At 58.6% G+C, this 21,352-nt stretch overlaps 3 protein-coding genes across 3 annotated transcripts in view; 1 reads left to right on the forward strand and 2 right to left on the reverse strand.

The window, feature by feature from the left end:
• Positions 1 to 239: 239 nt before the first annotated feature.
• CDT1 (chromatin licensing and DNA replication factor 1) lies at positions 240 to 5,308 on the forward strand. Its single transcript, XM_079800168.1, has 10 exons — positions 240 to 580; positions 1,130 to 1,270; positions 1,346 to 1,500; positions 2,053 to 2,250; positions 2,330 to 2,475; positions 2,657 to 2,757; positions 3,245 to 3,433; positions 3,720 to 3,857; positions 3,932 to 4,133; positions 4,684 to 5,308. Exons 1-10 carry the CDS (start codon positions 335 to 337, stop codon positions 4,845 to 4,847), a joined length of 1,680 nt encoding a protein of 559 aa, XP_079656294.1. The 5' UTR covers positions 240 to 334; the 3' UTR covers positions 4,848 to 5,308.
• Positions 5,309 to 5,458: 150 nt separating this feature from the next.
• On the reverse strand, positions 5,459 to 8,426 carry APRT (adenine phosphoribosyltransferase). Its single transcript, XM_079800171.1, has 5 exons — positions 7,995 to 8,426; positions 7,682 to 7,788; positions 6,339 to 6,472; positions 6,010 to 6,088; positions 5,459 to 5,845 (listed from the first exon to the last, which is right to left on the reverse strand). Exons 1-5 carry the CDS (start codon positions 8,072 to 8,074, stop codon positions 5,703 to 5,705), a joined length of 543 nt encoding a protein of 180 aa, XP_079656297.1. The 5' UTR covers positions 8,075 to 8,426; the 3' UTR covers positions 5,459 to 5,702.
• A 495-nt stretch (positions 8,427 to 8,921) lies between these two features.
• Positions 8,922 to 21,352, reverse strand: part of GALNS (galactosamine (N-acetyl)-6-sulfatase) — a 31,394-nt gene continuing 18,963 nt past the window's right edge. Inside the window, exons 10-14 of the mRNA XM_079800170.1 lie at positions 19,615 to 19,751; positions 18,805 to 18,907; positions 13,038 to 13,159; positions 11,276 to 11,393; positions 8,922 to 9,854 (exon numbers count right to left, since the gene is read on the reverse strand). Of these exons, the coding sequence (XP_079656296.1) occupies positions 9,768 to 9,854; positions 11,276 to 11,393; positions 13,038 to 13,159; positions 18,805 to 18,907; positions 19,615 to 19,751 (567 nt within the window). The 3' untranslated portion in view covers positions 8,922 to 9,767. The remainder of the gene's footprint in view (positions 9,855 to 11,275; positions 11,394 to 13,037; positions 13,160 to 18,804; positions 18,908 to 19,614; positions 19,752 to 21,352) is intronic.

The following is a 21,352-nucleotide window of genomic DNA, read 5'->3' on the forward strand; positions in this document are numbered from 1 at the left end:
GTACTGTACTGGCTTGGTGTCCACTGGAACCGCGGTATCTCACGTAGACCCGACCCCACAGATGCAGCAGACACCTCCAAACCCCGCGGCTAGCACAGTGCTGCGACGCGTGCGCGCAGCCGGCGCAGCCTGAGAGCACCAGCGCGCAGGCGCCTGGGCGCGTCCATTTCCCATTCCCCCCCACCCCCACGCCGATGGTTCCGCCCGCGGAGGGGGCGGGGCCACGCGTGGCGCGAAAATCGGCGCGAAGAGTGGCGCCACTTCCGTCTGCTGCCAGGCTCCCGCCGCCCAGCTCCCGCCGCTCGGCTCCCGCTGCCCGGCTCCCAGCCTCGCCATGGCGCAGCGCCGCCTCACCGACTTCTTCGCGCGCCGCCGCCCTGGTCCCCGCGCCCCGTCTTTGCGGGCCAAGCCGACCTGGCGCACCCCCAGCCCCGCCAAGTCCGCCCTTCGCGCCCAGGTTCCCACCTCGGGTGGCAGCCGCAAGCGCGCCCGCCCGCCTGCCGAGCCTGCGAGCGACGAGCCCACGCGCGACGAGCCCGCGCCGTCTGCGCGCAGGAGGCTGAGGCTGCCCGCCAGTGTGGTGAGGGCGTGGGGTGGCCGGGGCCGTGCGGGGAGGGGAGAAACATGCGGTGGGGGCAGGCAGGGGAGGGCTTCTGCAGAGACCTGGCTCGGAGGGAGGACGCAGACCAGGTGGCTGGTTGCAGAGGATACACAGAGACCCCAAGTGGAAGAACCGAGTCGTGCCCTGGGCGGAGAGAACTGGCTGAGAGGCATTGCCCGAGCTAAGCCCGAGTTGCCAGGCCGGTGTCCTGTGGCCACCGTAAGGAGAGGACTTGCATTGAGGGACGGGGAAGAAACTTTGAGCAGGGAGCCGGGGAGTCTGACTGGTGCCGGAGGAGAGCCAGAGCTGGGCGGGCTGGTAAATGCCAGGCCCGTCTGCAAGGCGGGATTAGGGGTCAAGCCTTGGTTACTGTCCTGAGAAGAATGAACAGGTGGGTGGGCCAGGCCCCTCTCTTAACAGGGGTGGTTCTGAGAGGCCGGACTGAGGGCAGCAGAAAGTCCTTTTTCTGTAGAGCCAGTACACCACAGGGTCTTGTCATTTGTTCACCTTTGGGGTCCTTTCTTTCAGGTCCCTGGCCCTGGCTCCCCAGCTGGCCCTGGCTCCCCAGCTGCCCCTGACTCCCCAGAGTACTCCCCTCGGAGCAAGAAGACAAAGAAGGCTGCCCTCTCAGCAGGCCAGCTGCCCAAACTGGCACCCCAGAAGGACAAGGTGAGGAGGCTGGACCAAGGGCTGGGGAGGCGGGTTTGGGGTAACTGGCTGGCTGACAGCGTCCTGTGTCTACAGGTCCCCTCGAAAGTCACCTTCTCTGAACTCAAGTCCTGCCTGCAGCGGGCCCGGGAGCTGGGGGCTCGGGCCCAGGAACTGAGGGCAAGTGCCCAGGGGAATGATGCCGGGCAACCCAGTGCGCTGGAGGCCAAGGAGCACCCAGCAGGGCCATGGTGAGTTGGGTGGGAGGCACCCCAGGAATGGGTAGGCTGGTGGGAGGCCTGGTAGGGATAGGGCTGGGCACAGGTCTGGGGCTGCTCCATCAGGGAGCCAGCACAGTGGATAGGACACTCAGGTCTTAGTGCCAGTCACTAGCTCTTCACCCTCTTTCATCTAAGAGGGTGCCAGTTCCTGCCTCAGTGGACCCTTATGGATTTCAAATGATAGCCCGTGGTGATTGGGCATTTGCTTTCTATCATTGTGTTCGTCCTCCCCAGGTCCTGAGGTTGTCACGTGCCTCTTAAGAGATGCAGAAACCAGGGCTTAGGATGGCCAGGGGCATGGTGGAGCTGGGTTTGAAGCCACCCTTTTCTCTCTCCATCCCTGATAGTGCTTATGATGGGGAGCTGGGCATATAAGGAATTTGTCAACTGGTACGCAGTGTGTCGTGGGGGCAGTTTTGCAAGCCCCAGCTCTGGGGTGTCCCCGGCTGCTTTGCCAGCCACTGGGTCCTGGAGGGGATGTGGGTCTGATGCTTCTCTCAAGGCCTGGCTCCCTCCCTGCAGCGAAGAGAAGGCACCCGCCTATCAACGCTTCCATGCCCTGGCCCAGCCAGGGCCTCCTGGCCTCGTGCTGCCTTACAAGTACCAGGTGTTGGCTGAGATGTTCCGCAGCATGGACACCATTGTCAGCATGCTCTACAACCGCTCGGAGACCGTGACCTTTGCCAAGGTCAAGCAGGGTGTCCAGGACATGATGCGGAAGTGAGTGGAGTCCCTTGTTGGGTGGGAACCTTGTTCTACAGTGGAAGCCGACTGACCCCTGACACCCTCTTCCCATTAGGCGCTTTGAAGAGCGCAATGTGGGCCAGATCAAAACTGTGTATCCTTCCTCCTACCGCTTCCGCCAGGAGCGCAACATCCCCACCTTCAAGGACAACGTTAAGAGGTCTGATTACCAGCTCACCATCGAGCCGCTGTTGGATCAGGGTCAGTGTGCTGTGGCTGAGTCCACTCATCTCTGAGCCTTGGTTTCCCCACCTGTGACACTGCAGTTTTGAACATGGATGTGAGGGCACTGGGCCCCTCGTCTGAGACCTGTGGTGTGGGGTGGGCGCCCCAGTGGTTCGAGTCCAGGGGCTCGGAGCTCAGGCTTGGACTCTCTCTGCAGAGGTTGGCAACGTGGCCCCCCAGCTCACAGCCTCACGCCTCCTGCAGCGGCGACAGGTCTTCAGCCAGAACCTGGTGGAGCGTGTCCGGGAGCACCACAGGGTGAGCTAGTGACCCCAAGATGACCAGCTCAGTCCTCGTTGTATGAGGTGTCCCTGGGCTCTGTCCCCTCCTTCAGTGTTGTTGTCACAGCTGCGTCTTACCCAGCAGGGAATAGGCCCTGTTGAGAGGCTGTATTCTAGAGCAGCGGTTGCCAGCCTTTCGGACCTCACGGACCACCAGTGGTCCGCGGACCACCGTTCTAGAGTTCTCTTAAACCACTCACCAAAGTGGGTCGTCGTCTCACATGGATGGGGATTCTGGGCTGGGTGGGGACCCTGGCCCTCAAGTGAGGGGTTCTGACCTGAACACAGGATCGGGGAGCTCAGGGATGCAGACTCAAGACTTGGGAGGCTTGTGATAACCACAGTGGGTGCTGGTGGGTCCTCTACTCATGCCCGAAGGTGCCAGCTGGGACGGGAACCTCTACAGCCCAGCTCCACCCCAGCCAGATGTGCCCAGGGTCATCGGGTATCCCCTTCTTGGATAGGTCTTCCTGGCCTCCCTGAATCCCCCCATGGTGGTGCCGGAGGACCGGCTGACACGCTGGCACCCTCGATTCAACGTGGATGAAGTGCCTGACATTGAGCCTGCTGAGCTGCCCCAACCACCTACCACAGAGACGCTGGCCACTGCTCAGGAGGTGCTGGCTCGAGCCCGAAGTCTGATGTCACCCAGGGTGAGACTGGCCCCTTTCTCCCAGGGAAGGGTAGCCTGACCCCCATGTGGCACCTGACAAACTCCATGTGTGGCTGTGGGCCTGGGGGGTAGTGGGATGTGCCCTCCCTATGTTCGAAACAAAGCCCACTGGCAGGCTCTACCCAGAGGTGCCCAGCACAGGTCTTTGATGTGCCGGGGTGAACTTGGGTTGGACCTACAGGGCCTCCTGGGCAGGGGTCCATCAAATGGGGTGTGAAGGGCCTCCCAGGAGAGACTTCTGATCTCTTCTCCCTGACCTGCTCCAGATGGAGAAGGCCCTGAATGACTTAGCCCTGCGCACAGCTGTGCCCAGCAGCCCTGTGTCCAGCCCGGTACTGCCGGCCACCCCTCCGGCCACTCCACCTGCTCCCCTGAAGGGGGTGTCCCAGGACCTGCTGGAGCGGGTGAGTGTTTGGGGTCCAGGGATGGGGTGGAGTGGGGACAGCTGTCCACTGACCACTCTCCATGCCCAATGCAGATCCGGGCCAAGGAGGTGCAGAAGCAGCTGGCACAGATGACGCGGTGCCCAGAGCAGGAGCAGAGGCTGCAGCGGCTGGAGCGGCTGCCTGAGTTGGCCCGGGTACTGCGTAGCATCTTTGTGTCAGAGCGCAAGCCAGCGCTCACCATGGAGGTGGCCTGCGCCAGGATGGTAGGCAGCTACCGCGTGGCCATGAGCCCAGGTAGGTGCAGGGGCAGGGCCACTCTGCATGTCCCGAGTCCCAGATGAAGGTGGGCACCATAAATTTGCACCATTCTCCACACCTGCTTGTGTGCAGTGGATGGGCGTAGTACCCTTGAGATCACCCAAGTCCCTTTAACCTGCAGCTTCTTGAGGCTGTCTCCCCATCACAAACCTGGCCTTTGCCCTGGAGGTCCTATGAGACCACCCCCTCCCCGAGGCTTCTGGTCCCACGAAGCTGCAGGACACTTCTGCTTCAGGCTCAGGACTTGTGACAGGCTCAGTGGGAGAGCCACCTCCTGGGGAAGGCTGTGACGTCACTGCCCTGTCCCAGTCCTTCGGTCCTGTCAGTCTACTCCTTTGCTCCTGGGTGCATAGATTTGTCTATCCCAGAGGAGGCGGGGGAGGAAGCAGGGGCTGAAACTGCGGAAGGCTTGTTGACCCTGAGGTGAGAGCAGCCCCCGTGTGCACTCACTCACAGGTGCGCACACAGGCCCAGAGGTTTGCGGGGAGGGACAGGCCCCCACCTCACGAGGCCCCTCTCTCTGCAGGGGAGATGGAGAAACACGTGCAGCTCCTCTCTGAGCTGCTGCCTGACTGGCTTAGCCTCCACCGCATCCGAACTGACACCTATGTCAAGCTGGACAAGGCTGCTGACTTGGCGGGCGTCACCGCGCAGCTGGCTCGCCTTGCTCGTGCCGAGGAGATGCTGTGAGCCGGATGGCGGCGCACCAACACGCAAACATGGGCTCGAGGCCCCGGCTTGGCCCTCTGTGCCTGTTTTATTCTCTCAGAATGCACTTTGCTCTCCCATTCCTGAGTCCTCACAAGGGTCAGCCGTTGTACCAGGCTCTGGGGATGGAATTCCCCGGCCATTGTGGGTGGTACAACCACCTCATGCAGCATGCCGTCATTAAACTGGTTTCTCTTGGACTGGTCTTTGCTGCACAGAGTGCAGGTATGTGGGGGTAGGGTGGCTTTCCTGGCAGCATGGGTTTGGGCAGTGTGGTTGGCAGAATAACACCCCCAACCCCCGCCCCAGAGCAGTCCCCCAACATAGGGATCTTGAGAGCTCATCCTGTATTATCCTAATGGGCCCAGTGTCATCACAGCAGAGGTTGGTGGTACAGAATAATTCCCTGAACAATACAGCATAACAACTATTTACATAGCAAAATAATTTAAAGATACAGGAGGATGTGCAGGTTATATGTAAATAGTTTATATAAATACTCTGAGCAGCCATGGGGTCCCCTGCACCTCCCCTGCCTCTTGGTCCTGAGGCCCAGATCCCACCCTGGGCACCCGAAGAAACACCACTCTAGCAAAGTTGATTAATCATGTTCTTATTTCAATGGAAATAAACCCGAGCAGTTGGGGCTTGCTTTGCCCTGGGCTATCGGCTTCAGGCCTCTGCACTTCCAGAACCTGCAGGAAGGACCTGGGTGCTGGATAGTAACTCGACCACAGAAATGGATAAAAAGTCCAGGTGGACAGCAAGTGGAGGTCAGTGTAGCCACAGAGTCCGGGCCTCTCCTTTTTCTAGCTGGTGTGGAGCAGGGTATCGAGGTCACTCATACTGCAGGAGGGAGAAAAAGGGCACGGCCCCCAGCTTCTCTCTGCCTTTCAGCGAGGTGAGCTCCACCACACTCAGGCATTCCAACACCTCGGCCCGCAGCTGGCCCAGCAGCTCACAGGCTGCACGCATGGTTCCTGGTGGAAGGGAGAGGTAGGAGTTGGCATATAATAGGGTTCCATCTGGCAAGCAGGTAAACTAGGGTTGAGGACCTAATCTACTTCTCACACACATAGTACGGCACTTCCACCCCCCAAAACTCCCCAGTGCCAAGCCCTCTTCACTCCGGGGAGACCCTCACCACCAGTGGCCAGCAGATCGTCCACGACTACCACTTTCTGCCCTGGTTCCAGGGCATCTCTCTGGATTTCCAGGTCAGCCTGTGGGTGGAAAACAGGCACGTGGTTGGTACATCTCTGAGAACAGTCTTGGTGTGCAGCGCCCAGGAGCTAATGAGGGGCTACCATCTGGGCCACGGTTTCAACCCTCCCGGCTGTTTCCTGGCTGTGTGAGCCTGGCCCAGTGTCTCGGCCTCTCTGAGCTTCCATGTCCACTCCAACCATGGCAGCTCCATTTGATTCTACAACTTTCCCTTTGGGGAAGGAGGGTCCATGGGACCAGCCCTCTCACCTTCCCGTATTCCAGTGTGTATGAGATGGACACTGTGGGGCCCGGCAGCTTTCCACGCTTTCGGATGAGCACACAGCCCAAGCCAAGTTCCTGGGCCAGGGAGGGGCCAAACAGAAAGCCTCGAGAGTCCAGGCCTGTTGGTGAGAGCTGGGTTATTGGGAGCAGCCGTGTGGCACAGTAGCATGGGGGTTCCCGCAGGTCAGGCTGGATAATGACAAGTAGTCACTACAATGACACAGGATGCCTGGCCTTGTTGGCGCCAGCTAAAAAGGCCCAATGACGTCCATCCACTTAGGGAATGTTGACCTACCATGCATAGGGACCGCTGGTTGCTAGAGAGAGTGGGAGGTTAGGAGGTGGGGCTAGGGACTAAGTCCACACTACAAGGTTGAGTAATAACTGGGTATCCTTGGGGAAGTCACCTGACCTCTTTCCAAAGCTCAGCTGTTATCTTTAACTGGGCTGGTAATAGCTATGACACATTCAGCACAGGCTCATGTCTTTGAAAGCAGCACCTGAAGGAGAGGCAGTGACAGGCACTGGCCACCTCTTGCAGGGCACTGAGATGGAACAGGAAGTGTGGTGAGGGGGACACACCCAACTGAAGAGGGGATCAGCTCTGCTGTGCCCTCCAGGCAGTGGGGGTCAATGGGAGGGTCAGGGGGTGGGGCTCTCACGGGGAGTCAGGTCTTCCCTGATCTCTGCAGGCCTTCTCGAAGCCCTACACTGGGTCAGGAGCCTGGCACACAGCCGGCGCTCAATACATGCTTGTAGAAGGAGAACAAGAAACCTCTATGACCCAGTGGAATTTCCCCAGTGGAGTATGGTCACATACTCTCTGGGGAAATTCCCCAGCCCTGGAGACTAGGAACTGGGTGGGAGTTTTCCCCAAAAACCCGCCGGGGCTGCGGAGACGCTATATGCCATCGACCTTGGCTGGCACCTCGGCCCCACGCGTAAGTTCAGGGTACAAGAAATAAGCCGGCGTCTTCAAATGGACGCCCTCAGCCCCACAGCCTGCAAGGCGGTACCCACCTGGCAGAAACCATTCCTCAGAACGAGGGGGTGGGGCCTGTAACCCATCTCAGGGCTGCAAAGTAGCGGGCCGCGGTTCTATCCTTACAGCCCATGCTAGAGGGGTCAGCCAAGCACCTTAGAGGTAGGTCCCCACTAAAGGACTCTCCTAAGCAGAGATGGAGCCGTCCCTCCCTCCCTCTGCCTGACTCGGGAAAACGAACCCCACACAACCAGCCTCCTGGGGCCTGGCCCAGACCCAGTGACCCCTCCAACTTACGATCCTCCCCAGGCGGCCAGAGCCCCCTCACCCCAGACCCTCCACTTGCCCGCGATGTAGTCGATCTTGCCGCCGTGGGTCTTCTTCAGGTGGTTCGCCAGGAGGCTGATGGCAGCGCGGAAGGAGTTGGGGTCCTTCAGGAGGGGCGAGATGTCCCTGGCGCGCAAGCACAGGCCTGGTGACTCCGGGGTCGGGTTTGGGCGTGGGGATGGCGGTCCCCTGGGGCAGAGCCCACGGGCACCCAGACCGCCCCACTCTACGCGCGGGACAACGGCCCAGGCCAGCGGGGCCAACTCCCAGCGAGGCCCTCAGGTCGCCCGGTCCCCGGTGGCCTGGCCGCGCCCGCGCCCGCCCGCGCGCACCTGAACAGCACGCCCGGGGTGGGGAAGTCTGGGAAGCTGCGGATGCGCTGGGCCACTAGCTGCAGCTGGGGGTCCGCCATCGCTGCGACGGCACGTGTGCGCAGGCGGGACAGTTCGGCGGCGCCTAGCCGCAGCGGGGCGGGGCCCCCCGTGAGGGGCGGGGCGCCTGGGTGGCAGGAAGGACGGGCGGGGCACTCAGGGCGGGGCTGGCCGGCTCCTGGAGGAAGTCCCGTATTTCATCGAATCTTAGGTGCCTTCGATTTGAAGACGCCGGCTTATTTCTTGTCCCCTGAACGTACGCGTGGGGCCGAGGTGCGAGCCAAGGTCGATGGAATACTGCGTCTCCGCAGCCCGGCGGGTTTTCGGGGAAACCCTCGCGCGCGTTCAGCCGGCCCCAGAGTGCCTGGCAGGGATTCCCAGGCAGTGAGCGGGTGCTGGCCCTGCCCTCCCCGCACGCACCGTCTCGCCGCTGCAGCTCCACTCTTCCTGACACCCGGAGGTTCTGTTTGAGCTCCTCTTGCGCGGTGCGAGGGCGCGCACACTAGAGGACGTGTGCACAGACAGCCGGCCTTCCCTCCCAGAGCTTGCGGGGAGTGGGGGCTAAGAGTGGGGAGGGGGTTGAGGATGTGAGCTAGGGTTCGGAGGGAGCCTGGGATGACCTGGCTAGGGGAGGGGCCAAGCCAGAGGTGGAGGCCTTTGTCTGGTGCCTGGTGCCTGGCTTGCTGTGGGGGTTTGCAGTGGGAGGAAGCCCTTCCCCGCCTTTCTGGATTGGGAAGCGGGGAGGAAGGAGGCTGGAATGCTTGGCCTGGCTGGAAGCCCACCCCTGAGAGCACAGTCGCTTGTGTCTGTGGAGGAAGCTGAGGGGGGACACACTGCAGCCCCCCATCAGGGTACCCAGGAGGGACAACTTCCCCCAAACATAAACTCATTTTAAAATACAAGAGCTAAAATGCATGTTACTTTATTCGAAAACCATTTTCTTCATAATTCCCCAACTTCCAGCAATAGAGCTTTGGCAAGATAATCACTGCAGATGGGAAGACGCCACTCCGCATGGCTTCAGGGCAGGGGCCTTGGGGTCTGCACTTGGTTGCTCAGGCTCTTCCGATTCGGGCGGTGAAGGGCCTCTTTAGGCTTTGCCACACCAGGTGGCAAGGGGAGGAGGGCAGTCGGGATCGCCTGTGAGGCGCAGACGTACCGCACAATGTGCTGGGGTTTAGGGGTCTAGATCCCTAAGAGAGGTGGACAATCCGTGATGCTGACATTATGTCCAGGGAAGCACCAGCATCAGCTGTTGCCACTGGGTGGGAGAGGCCTTGGCTATGGAGGATCCGGGTCAGGGAGGCCCTCTGCCTCCTCCCCCTCCATGTGGTGTGGTGCAGAGAGGTGGGGCTGGGGTGCCCGCTCTGGGCAGCACCAAGGGGTTCAACACAGGATTGGCACAGCATCTCTTGACACAGGGGTTGAAGTGCTGAGGGCATCCGTGGTGAGTCATGCCCTCTGGGTCCTGGGATGGAGGCCAGGCCCTGAACAAGGCCAGTCTTAAGGTGGTAAGAGCCAAGTGGGAGGATGAGACAGGTGGGCATACTGAGACCTGTAGGCAGCGCAGCATTCAGCTCAGGTTGATGCAGGGCCTCAGGCTCAAGGCAGCAGAATCAGGTAGGCGGGGAGGAGGGCAGTTGAGGCTCCTCCAGTGTGGGAACCAGACCCTTCCTACCCCCGGCACTTGCAGGGCCTGTGGGAGGCTTGGGCCTGCCTGAGCCTGCACGGGAGCTAGTGGGGCCAGGAGCACTTCTCAGGAACAGACTCCGGGGGCGTCAGGCACTTCCCTAACTTTTCACAGCCTGGGGGTGCCCAGTTCTGGAAAATGGAAATTCAGAAAGAGAATGTGCGGTTATTCTACACACTGATGTACTCAGCAGTTTCTAGACTCCTCCCCTGCCCAGGCCCTGGCCTGAGCCCTCTGTTATCCAAGGGGACGGTCTGCTAACTGCCTCAATCCCCTGGCCATGTTCCAAGTAGAGCAAATGCCAGGACCTGCGCACACCCGCTGTGACAGAGAAGAAGCTCCACACTCCAGCGAGGGCTGACAGGCTTCATACATCTCACGACTTCCCACCCAAAGCTCTTGAATTGTCAGGAACCCTTTCTCCAGGGAGGAGCTGGCTGTTCAAGGTCCCAGAGGGGCTGCATGGGACTGGTCTTCTTGTCAGAGTGACCAGAGAACACCGCACTGAGTGCTCACCTGGGCTGGCCTGCAAGTGCAGGGGGCCCAGAGGTGAGCTAGAGGGTAGAAGTGTGTGTGTGTGTGTGTGTGTGGGGGGGGGGGGGGGGGGCTGGAAGCAGGGCAGGGCCCAGGGCTGAGCTGAGGGACTGGGTGTGTGGGGCCCAGGGCAGAGCTGGAAGGCTATAAGTGTAGGGGGCCCAGGGCTGAGCTGAGGGACTGGGTGTGTGGGGCCCAGGGCAGAGCTGGAAGGCTGTAAGTGTAGGGGGCCCAGGGCTGAGCTGAGGGACTGGGTGTGTGGGGCCCAGGGCAGAGCTGGAAGGCTGTAAGTGTAGGGGGCCCAGGGCTGAGCTGAGGGACTGGGTGTGTGGGGCCCAGGGCAGAGCTGGAAGGCTATAAGTGTAGGGGGCCCAGGGCTAAGCTGGGGGACTGGGTAAGTGGGGTCTAGGGCTGAACTGGGTAGCTGGGTAAGTGGGGCTCAGGGCAGAGCTGGGAGGTGTAAGTGTGGGGGACCCAGGGCTGAGGTGGGATGTGTGTGTGAAGGAGGGGCCAAGAACTAAGAATGGAAAAAACAAAAGGAAAAAAAAACCCAAAAACTAAGAATGGAACCTTTCCTCCATCCGGGGTTGAGGAGGGCCAGGGGTATGGAGAGGACAAGTAAGGGGCCCCTCAGGCTTCGCACACGCTCACACATACCCACGTGCTCACAAATCCGTAAATCCACACACCTCTACAGTGACTGTTCACAGAGGCTGACCTATACTTCCTGCTTGTCCTCAGTGCAGGCTCCCCCACTTTCTCCCATTGCAGGGGTGGCCAGGCTATGGCAGTTCCCATGGGGTCCAGGAGATGGCGGCAGCGCCTTGGCCAGGTCAGTTGCCTCCCTTCCCCTCTGGTCACCAATGGGAGATGGTGTGTTGGGGTGGGAAGAGCATCGCTTTCACAGAATAACAAGCCAGAGCATGCAGACCCCTCAGCACTTTCAGGGTCCTGGGGACGCCCCCCACAGGAATTGCCATGTACAGCACCCATAACCGCGTACGCATAAACCACTTACCATGACTGCCTGGTTGCACACATTGAGCTGGGGCTGTCCAGGGACCAAGGCCTCCTGGTGCTGCTGAACAACTGGGGTGATCCTGCCAAGGACATCCAGGTACTCGGTGCTGGCAAAGCTAGAGATGAGAGAGCATCAGGTCACTGAGGTGGGGAGGACACTCGGGTAGGCCATCAGGTGGGCTGGGAAAAGGCCTGGGGCTGGGGGCCCAGCTTGTTTCTCTCAGGCATGGCTGGCCCTGCTGCAACGGCCACTGTCTTGGGGCCCATCTGACACTGTCACCCCAGGTCAGCCCTGCTCCTCAGGCCTCCACACCAGTCCAATGCTCCCTGCTCTGTTGGCTGCACTCCCTTCACACACAGCCCCCACGCTATTTGAAATAGGTCTCAGGCGTGTTTCATGTCTTTCCAGGACTCTGGCCAAATGCACTGCAAAGGGTGGGCTTAACCAAGTTCAGCAGTTTTTGGACAAGTCTTCTCGAAACAGTGAGAGAGCACAGGCGGGCAGCTCCAGGAGGCCCTGCACTCCGCCCCGAACAGTTCTGTCCAGGCAGTGGCTCCAGGATCTTCTTGCCCAGAGCTGTGCCCCTAAGTGACCCCGGGCAAGTCACGTCCCAACGCAGCTCCCAGCCTCCTCTTTTGGAGCCCAGGTATGGGGTGCTGTAGGGCTGTGAGTAGGGGTGTTGCTGGGTGCCCAGGGGGCCCTCCAATTGGGGCAATAAGCCCAAACACTGCAGCACCCCCGAATAATGACAACGTGGATCCAAGGAGGTCCCTCTCAGGTGGGTGTGTCCACATACCTTTGCTCTGAGCAGCAGGCCCCATGACCTCAAATTTTGGGGAATGCAGAGGTGGGAAGTGGTGCCATCTGGCCACACTCAACCAGTGGAGGCAGGGGCAGGGTTTGTACCAAGTTTCCACCAGCTCACTGTATCAATCTTTTTGTGGACATTTGAGTCTGAGAAGCCACACCATGCGTGTTGCCATGGGGAGGGCGTTATCAGAGGCTCAGCCGCCATCTCTGTCCATACGACCCACCTCGAGGGCACCTGAGCCGTGGAGGAATCAGCAAGATGGGCTAAAGGCATGGGGGCTGCGAGGCAGGCTTGTGTGTCCTCACCAGACTGCCTATAAAAAAAGCCCGGCTGGACGTAATTTGGGGGACACTATTTCATCCATGGCATTGGCTCTCCATGTGCCCATGGTCCCGGGCTCCAGTAAAGCGAGGGGCTGCTGAGGAAGCCCCCAAGGGTTCCCCAATGGCATGGAGGGCCCCCACCTGACCCTCACTGGGAGGAGCTCAGTCAGGCCCAGCAGGCAGCTGCCCGGTGAAGGGCCTCAGTGGGCTGCTGGTGCTGCTCCCGATGTCCCCAGTGCTGCTCATCATGGAAGACGGTGGCCATCTGGAGAGGCTCCTGCCCACCCCACGCCGGGACTGTCACCCTCCGCAGAGGCCACCTCCGATGGCAGCCTGGAGCAGGGGTCATGTCTTGCTGGGCCACAACGGAGACAAATGGGGGAGATGGGAGCCCCTGGAGAGGAAAGGCGACGACACACACGCCCACGTGGGAAAACCGCAGTTCAGGTCCCAGAGCTCCAGGTGGAGGGAGGCCCCACGCTTCCCTTCCTGCGTGCATGCATCTCCACCTGTCCACAGGGTGCATGTCCCTTCTAGGAAACGCAGCGCGTTGGCATGTGCTTGAATTGGCTGCACCTGGCTAATGTTTCCTTGGCAGCTTCAATGCCCCCTTGTGCCCGCTCACCTGAGGGGATACCGCTCTCCTGGGTCTCGTCCCAGGTGGAAGATGAGGGGCAGCTTCGTGTGCTCCTCCTGCGTGTGGGTGGTGACTCCTGAGACATTCTGTCCAGGGCAGAAATCAATGCCCTGAAACAAGAGGCAGGTGAAAGAGGTGAGCGCCGTCTGTGTGGAAGCTCCTGCTGCGAGGCTGGCCAGTCCACCTTAAACAAGTCTGAGGGGTCAAGGCCCGAGCAGGCCAGGAAGTGGGATCCTATAGGGTGGAGCCTTCCCACCACCCTGGCCCCAGAGATGCTGAGAAATTATGTCCTGTGTACCATCTCCTACTTTTTTGGAACCCCTTTTTTTTGGGGGGGGGAGTGAATTTCTTCAAATTATTTTAGCCCATCTCACATCCTGACTGCCTCTAATTTCTAGAGAAGCTATTTTCAACCGTTTGCAATTCATGGCACACATAAACTGAAATTCGTGGCACACCAAAAAATATATTTTGTGCTAATCTGACAAAAAAACCGGGTTTAATTTTGATTCATTCACACCGGATGGCTATTGTTGTGTTGGCTGTTGTCATTTTTATTTGATAATCTTAGGGAAAAGAGGTCAGTACCCCTGACTAAATAGTCAGGCATTGCATGTTTTAAAATTTGCAGCACACTGGGTGAAAGTTGCTGCTCTAAAGAAAAGCTTTTCACCACTTCATCCGCCTCGTGGCTCAGCATTCCCTCAAAACTCCTTCACCAGTGAGGAGGGACTGCAGGCCTGAAAGCTAGAGATGTACAGAGCCAGGAATGGCCCAAGGTGACCCAGATGCCCTTAACAGGTAGGGACCCTAAAATGGCAATAGTTAATATGTTCAAGAAAGCAGGAAAAGATGGAGAGCGATCACACCAGGCTCCCCAAGGCTCAGGTATGGCACCCACGGCCCCATGTGTAAGGCCTCCCCTGCCGCCTGGCTTTGTCATGGTGCAGCCTCTGATGAGCATCTGGAATGGGCTTCCTCTGCCAGAACATGGCCTGAGCTTGCCCAGGTCCTGGGGCAGCCCTGAGGCCCCAAGGTGGCCTTGGGCCAGGGGTTCCCTTCAATCTGTGGCCTGTGGTCTGGAGCTCTGTCCCCAAGGCCTGAAGGCTGTCCCTGGGGCTCTCTAACTTGGGAAGAGGAGAAGCCCCTGCCATCCAGGGAGAACTGGGTGAGGCCAAGGGCCCAGTCCTGAGGTACTGGTGACCCCTGGGCCCTGCAAGACTTGGCACCAGTCTCCAGCCAACACAGGGCACTGCTGACAGGTCTGGCGAGGTGGCCATGACCCAGGTATGGTAACTCACTGAGAGGCTTTCTGTAAGGAGGCAAACCATCTCTAATCCCCGTGTGTCTATAATGGACAAGCTGGTCAGTGGAGCAGTTAATATTCTGCTTTTCAATAAAGTAGGGAAGTTAGAGCCCATGAAATTCCATTTATCTGCACTGAGCAGTCAATTCCCGAGCCAGGGGCAGCCGACAGAGGACACACAGGGCTTCCAAAGGGGGTGACCCTTTGACCTTTTGGGAGCAGAACTGCTAGAGAGCAAAGTGGGAAAAATAACCATCCTACCTAATAACAGAGTAATATGCAAATTGACCGTACCTTCACTACACCCACAAGCCATGCCCACCAGCCACGCCCACCAGGAAACCATGGATCGCAGGCAACTGGGGGTCGGTTCCTGCGATCCGTCGCAGGGACGCTGGGGTGCAGCTGAGCCCAAGGCTGGGAAAGCCTCTGCCAGAGGCTTTTCCAGCCTTGGGCACCAGCGGGGAGCCTAAGACGGATCGCAGGCAACCGGGGGTCGGCTCCTGTGATCCGTGGCAGGGAAGCTGGGGTGCGGCCGAGCCCAAGGCTGGAAAAGCCTCCGCCGGAGGCTTTTCCATCTTTGGGCACCAGCGGGGAGCCTGCTATGGATCGCAGGCAATTGGGGGTCCGCTCCTGCCAGGGGTTCTGCTCCTGTGGTGGATTGCAGGGAGCTGGGGTCCCCTGCCCAATGGGTGGTATCTGCAATCACAGGGAGCTGGAGGTCCCCTTCCCAGGCCTAAAGCTTTGGCCAGAGGTTTTAGGCCTGGGCAGGACACAGCCGATGATTGGTGTGAACTATAGAGGAAACACCTTTTCTGACTGCCCATTGGCTAAGCTTCCTGTATGCCACTGGTAATATTCTCAGTAACTTGGGTAATAAGAATCCAAAAAGGTGATCTAGGGTTTTTCCACCACACTTCTGGAGAAAAAAACGAAGGTCCGCTGCTGGAGGGTTAAGAAATGTCATATCCTGCCCTAGCCGGTTTGGCTCAGTGGATAGAGCCTCGGCCTGCCGACAGCAGGGTCTGGGTTGATTCTGATCAAGGGCATGTACTAGGTTGCAGGCTCCTCCCTGTTGGGGCCCAGATCAGGGCTCATGCAGGAGGCAACCAATCCAAGTGTTCTTCTCACTTTGATGTTTCCTTCTGTCTTTCCCTTTCTCTTCCACATTCTCTAAAAGTCAATGGAAACATATCCTTAGGTGAGGATTAAAAAAAAAAAAGAAAAAAAGAAATGCATATCCTATGAAAGACACATCTTGAAAATGCCTAAAGAAAGTTGTCATTTTTTCTTGGTGAAGGGACTGGAGTCGTGTTGATGAAAACACCTTGGTGGCTGTGGTGACTAGCAGTGGCTGCAGCAGCAGGGTGATGGGGCTGGTGCCTTCCCTTGACCAGCCCGGTTGCCTCACACAAAGGGAGGCCAGACTGCAGCTTAGGCCCGCTTCCCATGGGGATCGGGCCTAAGCCATGAGTAGGACATCCCCTGAAGGCTCCCAGTATGTGAGAGGGGGCAGGTTGGGCTGAGGGACCCCCACCCCCCAGTGCACGAATTTCGTGCACCGGGCCCCTAGTATTTAGCATAAAAATGCTGAGCGGTTAATGGAGAAGTATCTAAGTCTAGACAGAAGACTTAGATTATAATATGGATGCAAATCAAATAAGCTATTTAATTAAGATTCTGCTAATTAATACAGTATTTTTCTCTTAAAACTATTATCTGTGAGGAGGCTTCACACTGGGAGCATCACAGCTGAGCCAGCCGCCCCCCTCCCCTGCACCTGTCCTCCTCCCCTTGGAGCCAGGGAACCTGCAGGTCACAGCACTGACTTTTTGGAGGGTTGGAAGGGAGGAGGGGGATGAATGTGCCCAGGGGAGTGAGTCTGGATGTGCAGGTCACACATGCACCTTCCTCTGGCCTCTCATGCAGGGCCTCAGGCAGCCCCCATGGTGGGAGGTCCTGGCTTGCCTGGGACAGCGGCATCAGGTTCGGCAGGGAAGATGCTCCATCGCTCCTCCTCCACCATCCAACAGTCATGAGTGGACGGAAGACCTGGGGCTTGGCCTGGTGGGCCACCACACAGCAGCCCCTAGGACTTGGGAAGGGATACTTAGAGGGGGTGCGAGATGCCCCAGGACAAGCACACAGCCAGGAAGCTAATAAGGTCCACTCAGGTGTCCCCCAAACCTGGGGACCACAGACCGGAACACCCACAGCTAGGCTGTACCTCAAGCCTCTCCCTCAGGGCAGAGCCAGCCCAGACTGGCTGTTTGGCCCCAGCTGGGCCCTATGGTGGCCTCTGAACAAAGCTGTCCCTAATGTGTTCATTGTCTGTAAGTGACTGGAGGAGGATCGAAGTCTCCTTGGTACTCAGGGGAGCTGTTGATGGCCATGGGGTACTTTAGAACTTCATGCACCCCTTAGATTTATTGACCCCTGGAGGGAGAAGGGCCATCAAAACAGCAGTGCAGCTCTCCATCTCCTCGAATGCGCTCTGATGCAGTAAACCCACAGCCTGATCCTGTGTCCACCCTGGGGGCCTCCCCTAATGTCTACACACACTGGAGGAAAGAGTTTTCTGTGCTTCACCTCTCAGGAATCCTGACAAAAGCCATACAGACCAGACCAACCCAGGTGCTCTCACAGACCCTTAGAAAAAGGAAGAAGGGCATCCTGCTGAGCACTGGGTGGGAGGCTGCGAGAGTGGGGGTGGTGTCACCGGCTGTGCTGAGGTGGCCTCTCCTGACTCATTCTAACCCCACTGTAAACATGGTTGGGTCAGGGCAGGCTGTGCAGTTACTGGACTTTAAAAAATATATATTTTTATTGATTTCAGAGAAGAAGGGAGAGGGAGAGAGATAGAAACATCAATTATGAGGAGAGAATCATTGATTGGCTGCTTCCTGCCTGCCCCACACTGGGCATGGAGCCTGCAACCCAGGCATGCGCCCTGAACAGGAGTCGAACTGTGACGCCCAGGTTCATAGGTCGATGCTCAACCACTGAGCACACTGGCATTTTTAAAGAGTTCTGGGTGGGAGGAAGCTGGGCTGTGTTTCACTCGGGTCGGCACTCATTGGACCCGGCCCTGAGAGCCCACACAGCAGGAAGCCACAGGGAGGCCGGGGGCGGCTAGCAGAACACCAGCCACACCTGCCAGCTGGGCCTCCTGGACTCTCAAGCAGCCAACAATGGGGACCCTAGAGGCCTGGGGGTGGGGGGAGTTGTGGGTGTGATCAGGAGGGGCAGGGAGGCAGATGTGAGGCCACTTGGTTGCCCCTAGGGTCTACACACTGCCAGCTTTGGGCTCCTTTTAGGTGCCCCTACAGCGTCTCAGCCCCTGGGCATCTAAAGGGGCAAATCAGGAGACAGGGACAGGAGGTGGTGGCCACAAGTCAGAAGGGCCAAGTGGGGGCTGGGGGGACGAGTGCAGGCCCGGGGACATGGCTCTGCCCTGCTGCACTCTGAGAGTTCTGGAAGAGACCAGGTCGGGGGCTGTGACAGAGTCAGAGAGGCCCACAGGACACTCAGGCGCTCAGAGGGCAGAGGAGATGCACAGGCCGCTTGGTCCAGGTGAGCCTGCCCAAGGCCAGTGGGTGCTGCCGACCACAAGGCGGGGATGTTCACGGTACTGGGCCACATGGAGGAAGCACACACTGTCCTTGGCTCTGCCCAAGGGCCTGTGTCTGCACAGCACCCGGGTCCACGCATTGCACAGGTGGCCCCTGGCCATGCCACCCACCCAGCCCAGGACCAGACCCGGGATCCACTAAATCTGCAATTTGCATCCCAAGTGCCGCAGAGTGTTCCAGTACTTAGATTTTTCATTAACTTAAATTGCTTTTCCTCCCAATTAAGGCACATTAGCAGGCTTTTCTTGTGTCTAAAGACCTAGATATTGGAGGGGGGGCTGTGCGTAGGAGGGGGTAGCAGAGAGGACTCAGGAGGAGGGAAAGGCAGGGAGGACAGGCAGCAAGAATCCAAGACCGTGTGCTGAGAACTCAGACCCAGCATGTATGTGGCGTTTGATCCACAAGCCCTTGGGGCAGACACCATGATGCAGACAGTATGATAGCCTTTCAGAGGCCACAGAACACTGATCAGGCCTTGGAGGGGGACAAGCAAGAGGGGGTCAGGGGAAGGCACCCTGGGTTCACCTGGGCCCTGAGGTGTCTGCTGAGTCTGAGCCTGGCCTGAGGCCTCCTTTCCCCAGGCACTGGGTAGCCTAAGGGAGGGTGGGGTGCCCAGGACCCTAAGGGGCTATCCTTGTAGTATACCATGGCACCCCAAATCCTTCTTACCATAGTTAAACACAAAAGGCAGGAAGCACGAGATCACGTGGCCATCACCACTGCACGGAAGCCTCCTGCCGGCCTCCTCTGTCCAGATGTGTCCTCCTCAAGGACAGGGTGTGGGGGGTGCAGAGCCCACAGCCCTGAGCGCCCTTACCTGTCTGAACTCCTCCCAGGAATTGGTCCAGGTCCAGAAGTGGGCCTTGTACTGGCCCAGGGTGACAGCCATCAGTGTGTTGCCACGGTAATAGAATATCGGCCTGTTAGGGAAGAAGGAAAGGGTCAGGTGACGTGAGAGACTTGCAGGCGCGTGGTTAGGGCTGAGACTACAGAAACGACCATGCTGAAATCACATGAGCACAAGCTGCAGAGGTCCCTGAGGCTGCAGGGTGAGGCCTTGGCTTCTGTCATTCTTGGCTTTGGGAGGCCGGGTGCAGAGTGAAGCAGCAGCAGGTGGTGGGCAGGCACTCTGGTCCCCTGAGGGGCCGACAGCTCACTGAGGCTGCAGCCTCCTGCACCCTCCCTCCCCACTGTAAGCAGGCTCTTGCACCACGTTTCAAGAGAGAAAAAATAAGCAATATTAAATACAAAAAAAAGGACACGAGCCTGTCTAACCCCTGCCCTCAATCCAAAATGGGTAGCTGGTCTCAGGCTGAAGAGATACTGACTCTGGACACGAGGCATTCTGGTGCAGAGGTGGGAGGTGGAATACAGCCAGTCTACAGAGGTTCGGGGTAGCTGGTGACTCCAGCAGAGGGATGTTCCCTCCTTGCTCCACGGTCAAGGCAGAAGTGATGAACCCCACAGGGAGGATGGAGTTCATGCCAGAACGTCCCAGAGGTCTTGCCACCCTCTGCCCCAAGCCAGCTGGGCAAGGAAACCTGCTTTGTCAGCCAGCTCTGGCTCCATCACTTGGTTAGTCGGTGCTGGGAGACTGGGCAGGGGTGAGCACCCGGCTAGAACAAACCTCTCCATCAGCTGGCCCTGCAGCATGGCGGGGAGGAGGTCAAGGCCATCGATCACCCTGTCACTGGGTGGCTCCAGGCCTGCGAGGGACAGGCTGGTGGTAAAGAGGTCCATGATGCTGCCCAGCTGGTGGCTCACCTGAAATGGACATGGGTGGACACTCACTCAGGACACCCTGCCCTGACCAGACGATGGCCAGGGGCCAGGTCCCTGGGTGTGTGTCCTGCTGCTGTCCAGTTGGGTCTACAGAGACATGTGCGCTCACATAATTGCACACACTACCACATCCTTTACAACGTGTCCACACACAGGAACACGACGTTCATGTGTTCATGCATGCCCACCCCTATCCACTTCACCCGGCCTGGTCCCATCCCACCTGACCCGACTCTCCGAGAGCTCCTCACATCCATGAGTGTCTGGGTGAGTGTGGCCGCCACACAACTCTCCCACCTCAGGGAGAGGGTCCTTGGGGAGATCAGGGGCTAAGTGGGGATCAAACCGGTTGTCTGATCCCAGAGCAGGCAGGACCCTGTCCCATCCCCAGTACCTGTGAATGGGAACCAGACAGAGGGAGAAGATGCAGCCTGCCCAGGGAGCCAACAGCAGGGTCCCCCCTCAGGAGGCCGGCCCTCTCTGTGCCCGGCTGCCACGTCACTTTAACACTGACTCTGTGCGTTCCCAATTCTGGCACAAGTGCAGGTAGAAAAAAGACCCTCAAAGCCCAGAGCCACGTGGAGAGCAAGAGGGAGAGGAGAGAGGCCAGGAGGGGAGAGCAGATGGACTGGGGAGGGGTGGGGACTGCGGCCAGAGCCATAGCAGCTGCCCCTGTGGATAGGCCCAAGGAGCAGACCGCTCTGGGCAAGGGCTGCCCACTGGTGTCGGACGCACGTCTGTTTCCCACACAGGGCTCCATCTTGTCTGGAGCCCACCTAGTTCTTTCAGCCCTGAACTTTGGATCTGGGGCAAGAGCCAGGTCAGTGGGGAGAACCCCAGAGAGACTGTCGGCAGATCCGGCAAGGCAGGCACCCCCTCGTTCCCACCGCCTGCCGAGACCTCCAGCACTGCCCAACTTAGCACTTCCCAGACCCCGGGGCACCCCTGTCTCCATTCCTCTACACCCATGGCAGCCACTGGTATCATCTGTTCTGCAGCCTAGGGTGGGGGTGGGGCATGAAGGTCAAGGTTTGGTTCAAAAATTCTGTGAAGTGGAGGGGAGGAGAAACATTCCAATGGCTCCCCTCCCTTCTCGCTTTTTTTTTTTTTTTTTAGGAGAAGAAAGAAAGAAAGAAATCCAGATACTTTAACCCTCTGGAAAAAATAAATAAGGAGGAGAGATTGCGGGGCTGGGTGGGGGTGGTGTGGGAAGGAGCGGATATCTGAAGTCCTCATATCAGCACGGAACAGCTGGGGACACTCATGGAGGATGCTCTTTTTGAAAAATAGACGCTCTCAACGTGCACGTAATGCCTTTAAGAAAATGCAATTTGTCTGCCGTGGGCCCGTGGCAGGAGGTCACCGAGGCTGTTATCAGCACTTTCAAGACTTAACTCGGAATCAAAGGCTACAATTAATAAAGTCACCCTGCCAGGCGTGAAGGGGAGAGTGAAATATTTGAAGCTGGTTGGACAGATGGCAGGGTGTTTTCAAGTAAAATCCTCTCATAGTTATCACAGGCTGCAGGCCTGACAGTCCCGTCTAATTCAATTTCAGTGTGTGCCGTGAAACGCGGCGAGGAA

The sequence above is a fragment of the Cnephaeus nilssonii genome (genome assembly GCF_951640355.1).
Source record: "Cnephaeus nilssonii genome assembly, chromosome: 20".
Taxonomy (NCBI): Eukaryota; Metazoa; Chordata; class Mammalia; order Chiroptera; family Vespertilionidae; genus Cnephaeus; species Cnephaeus nilssonii.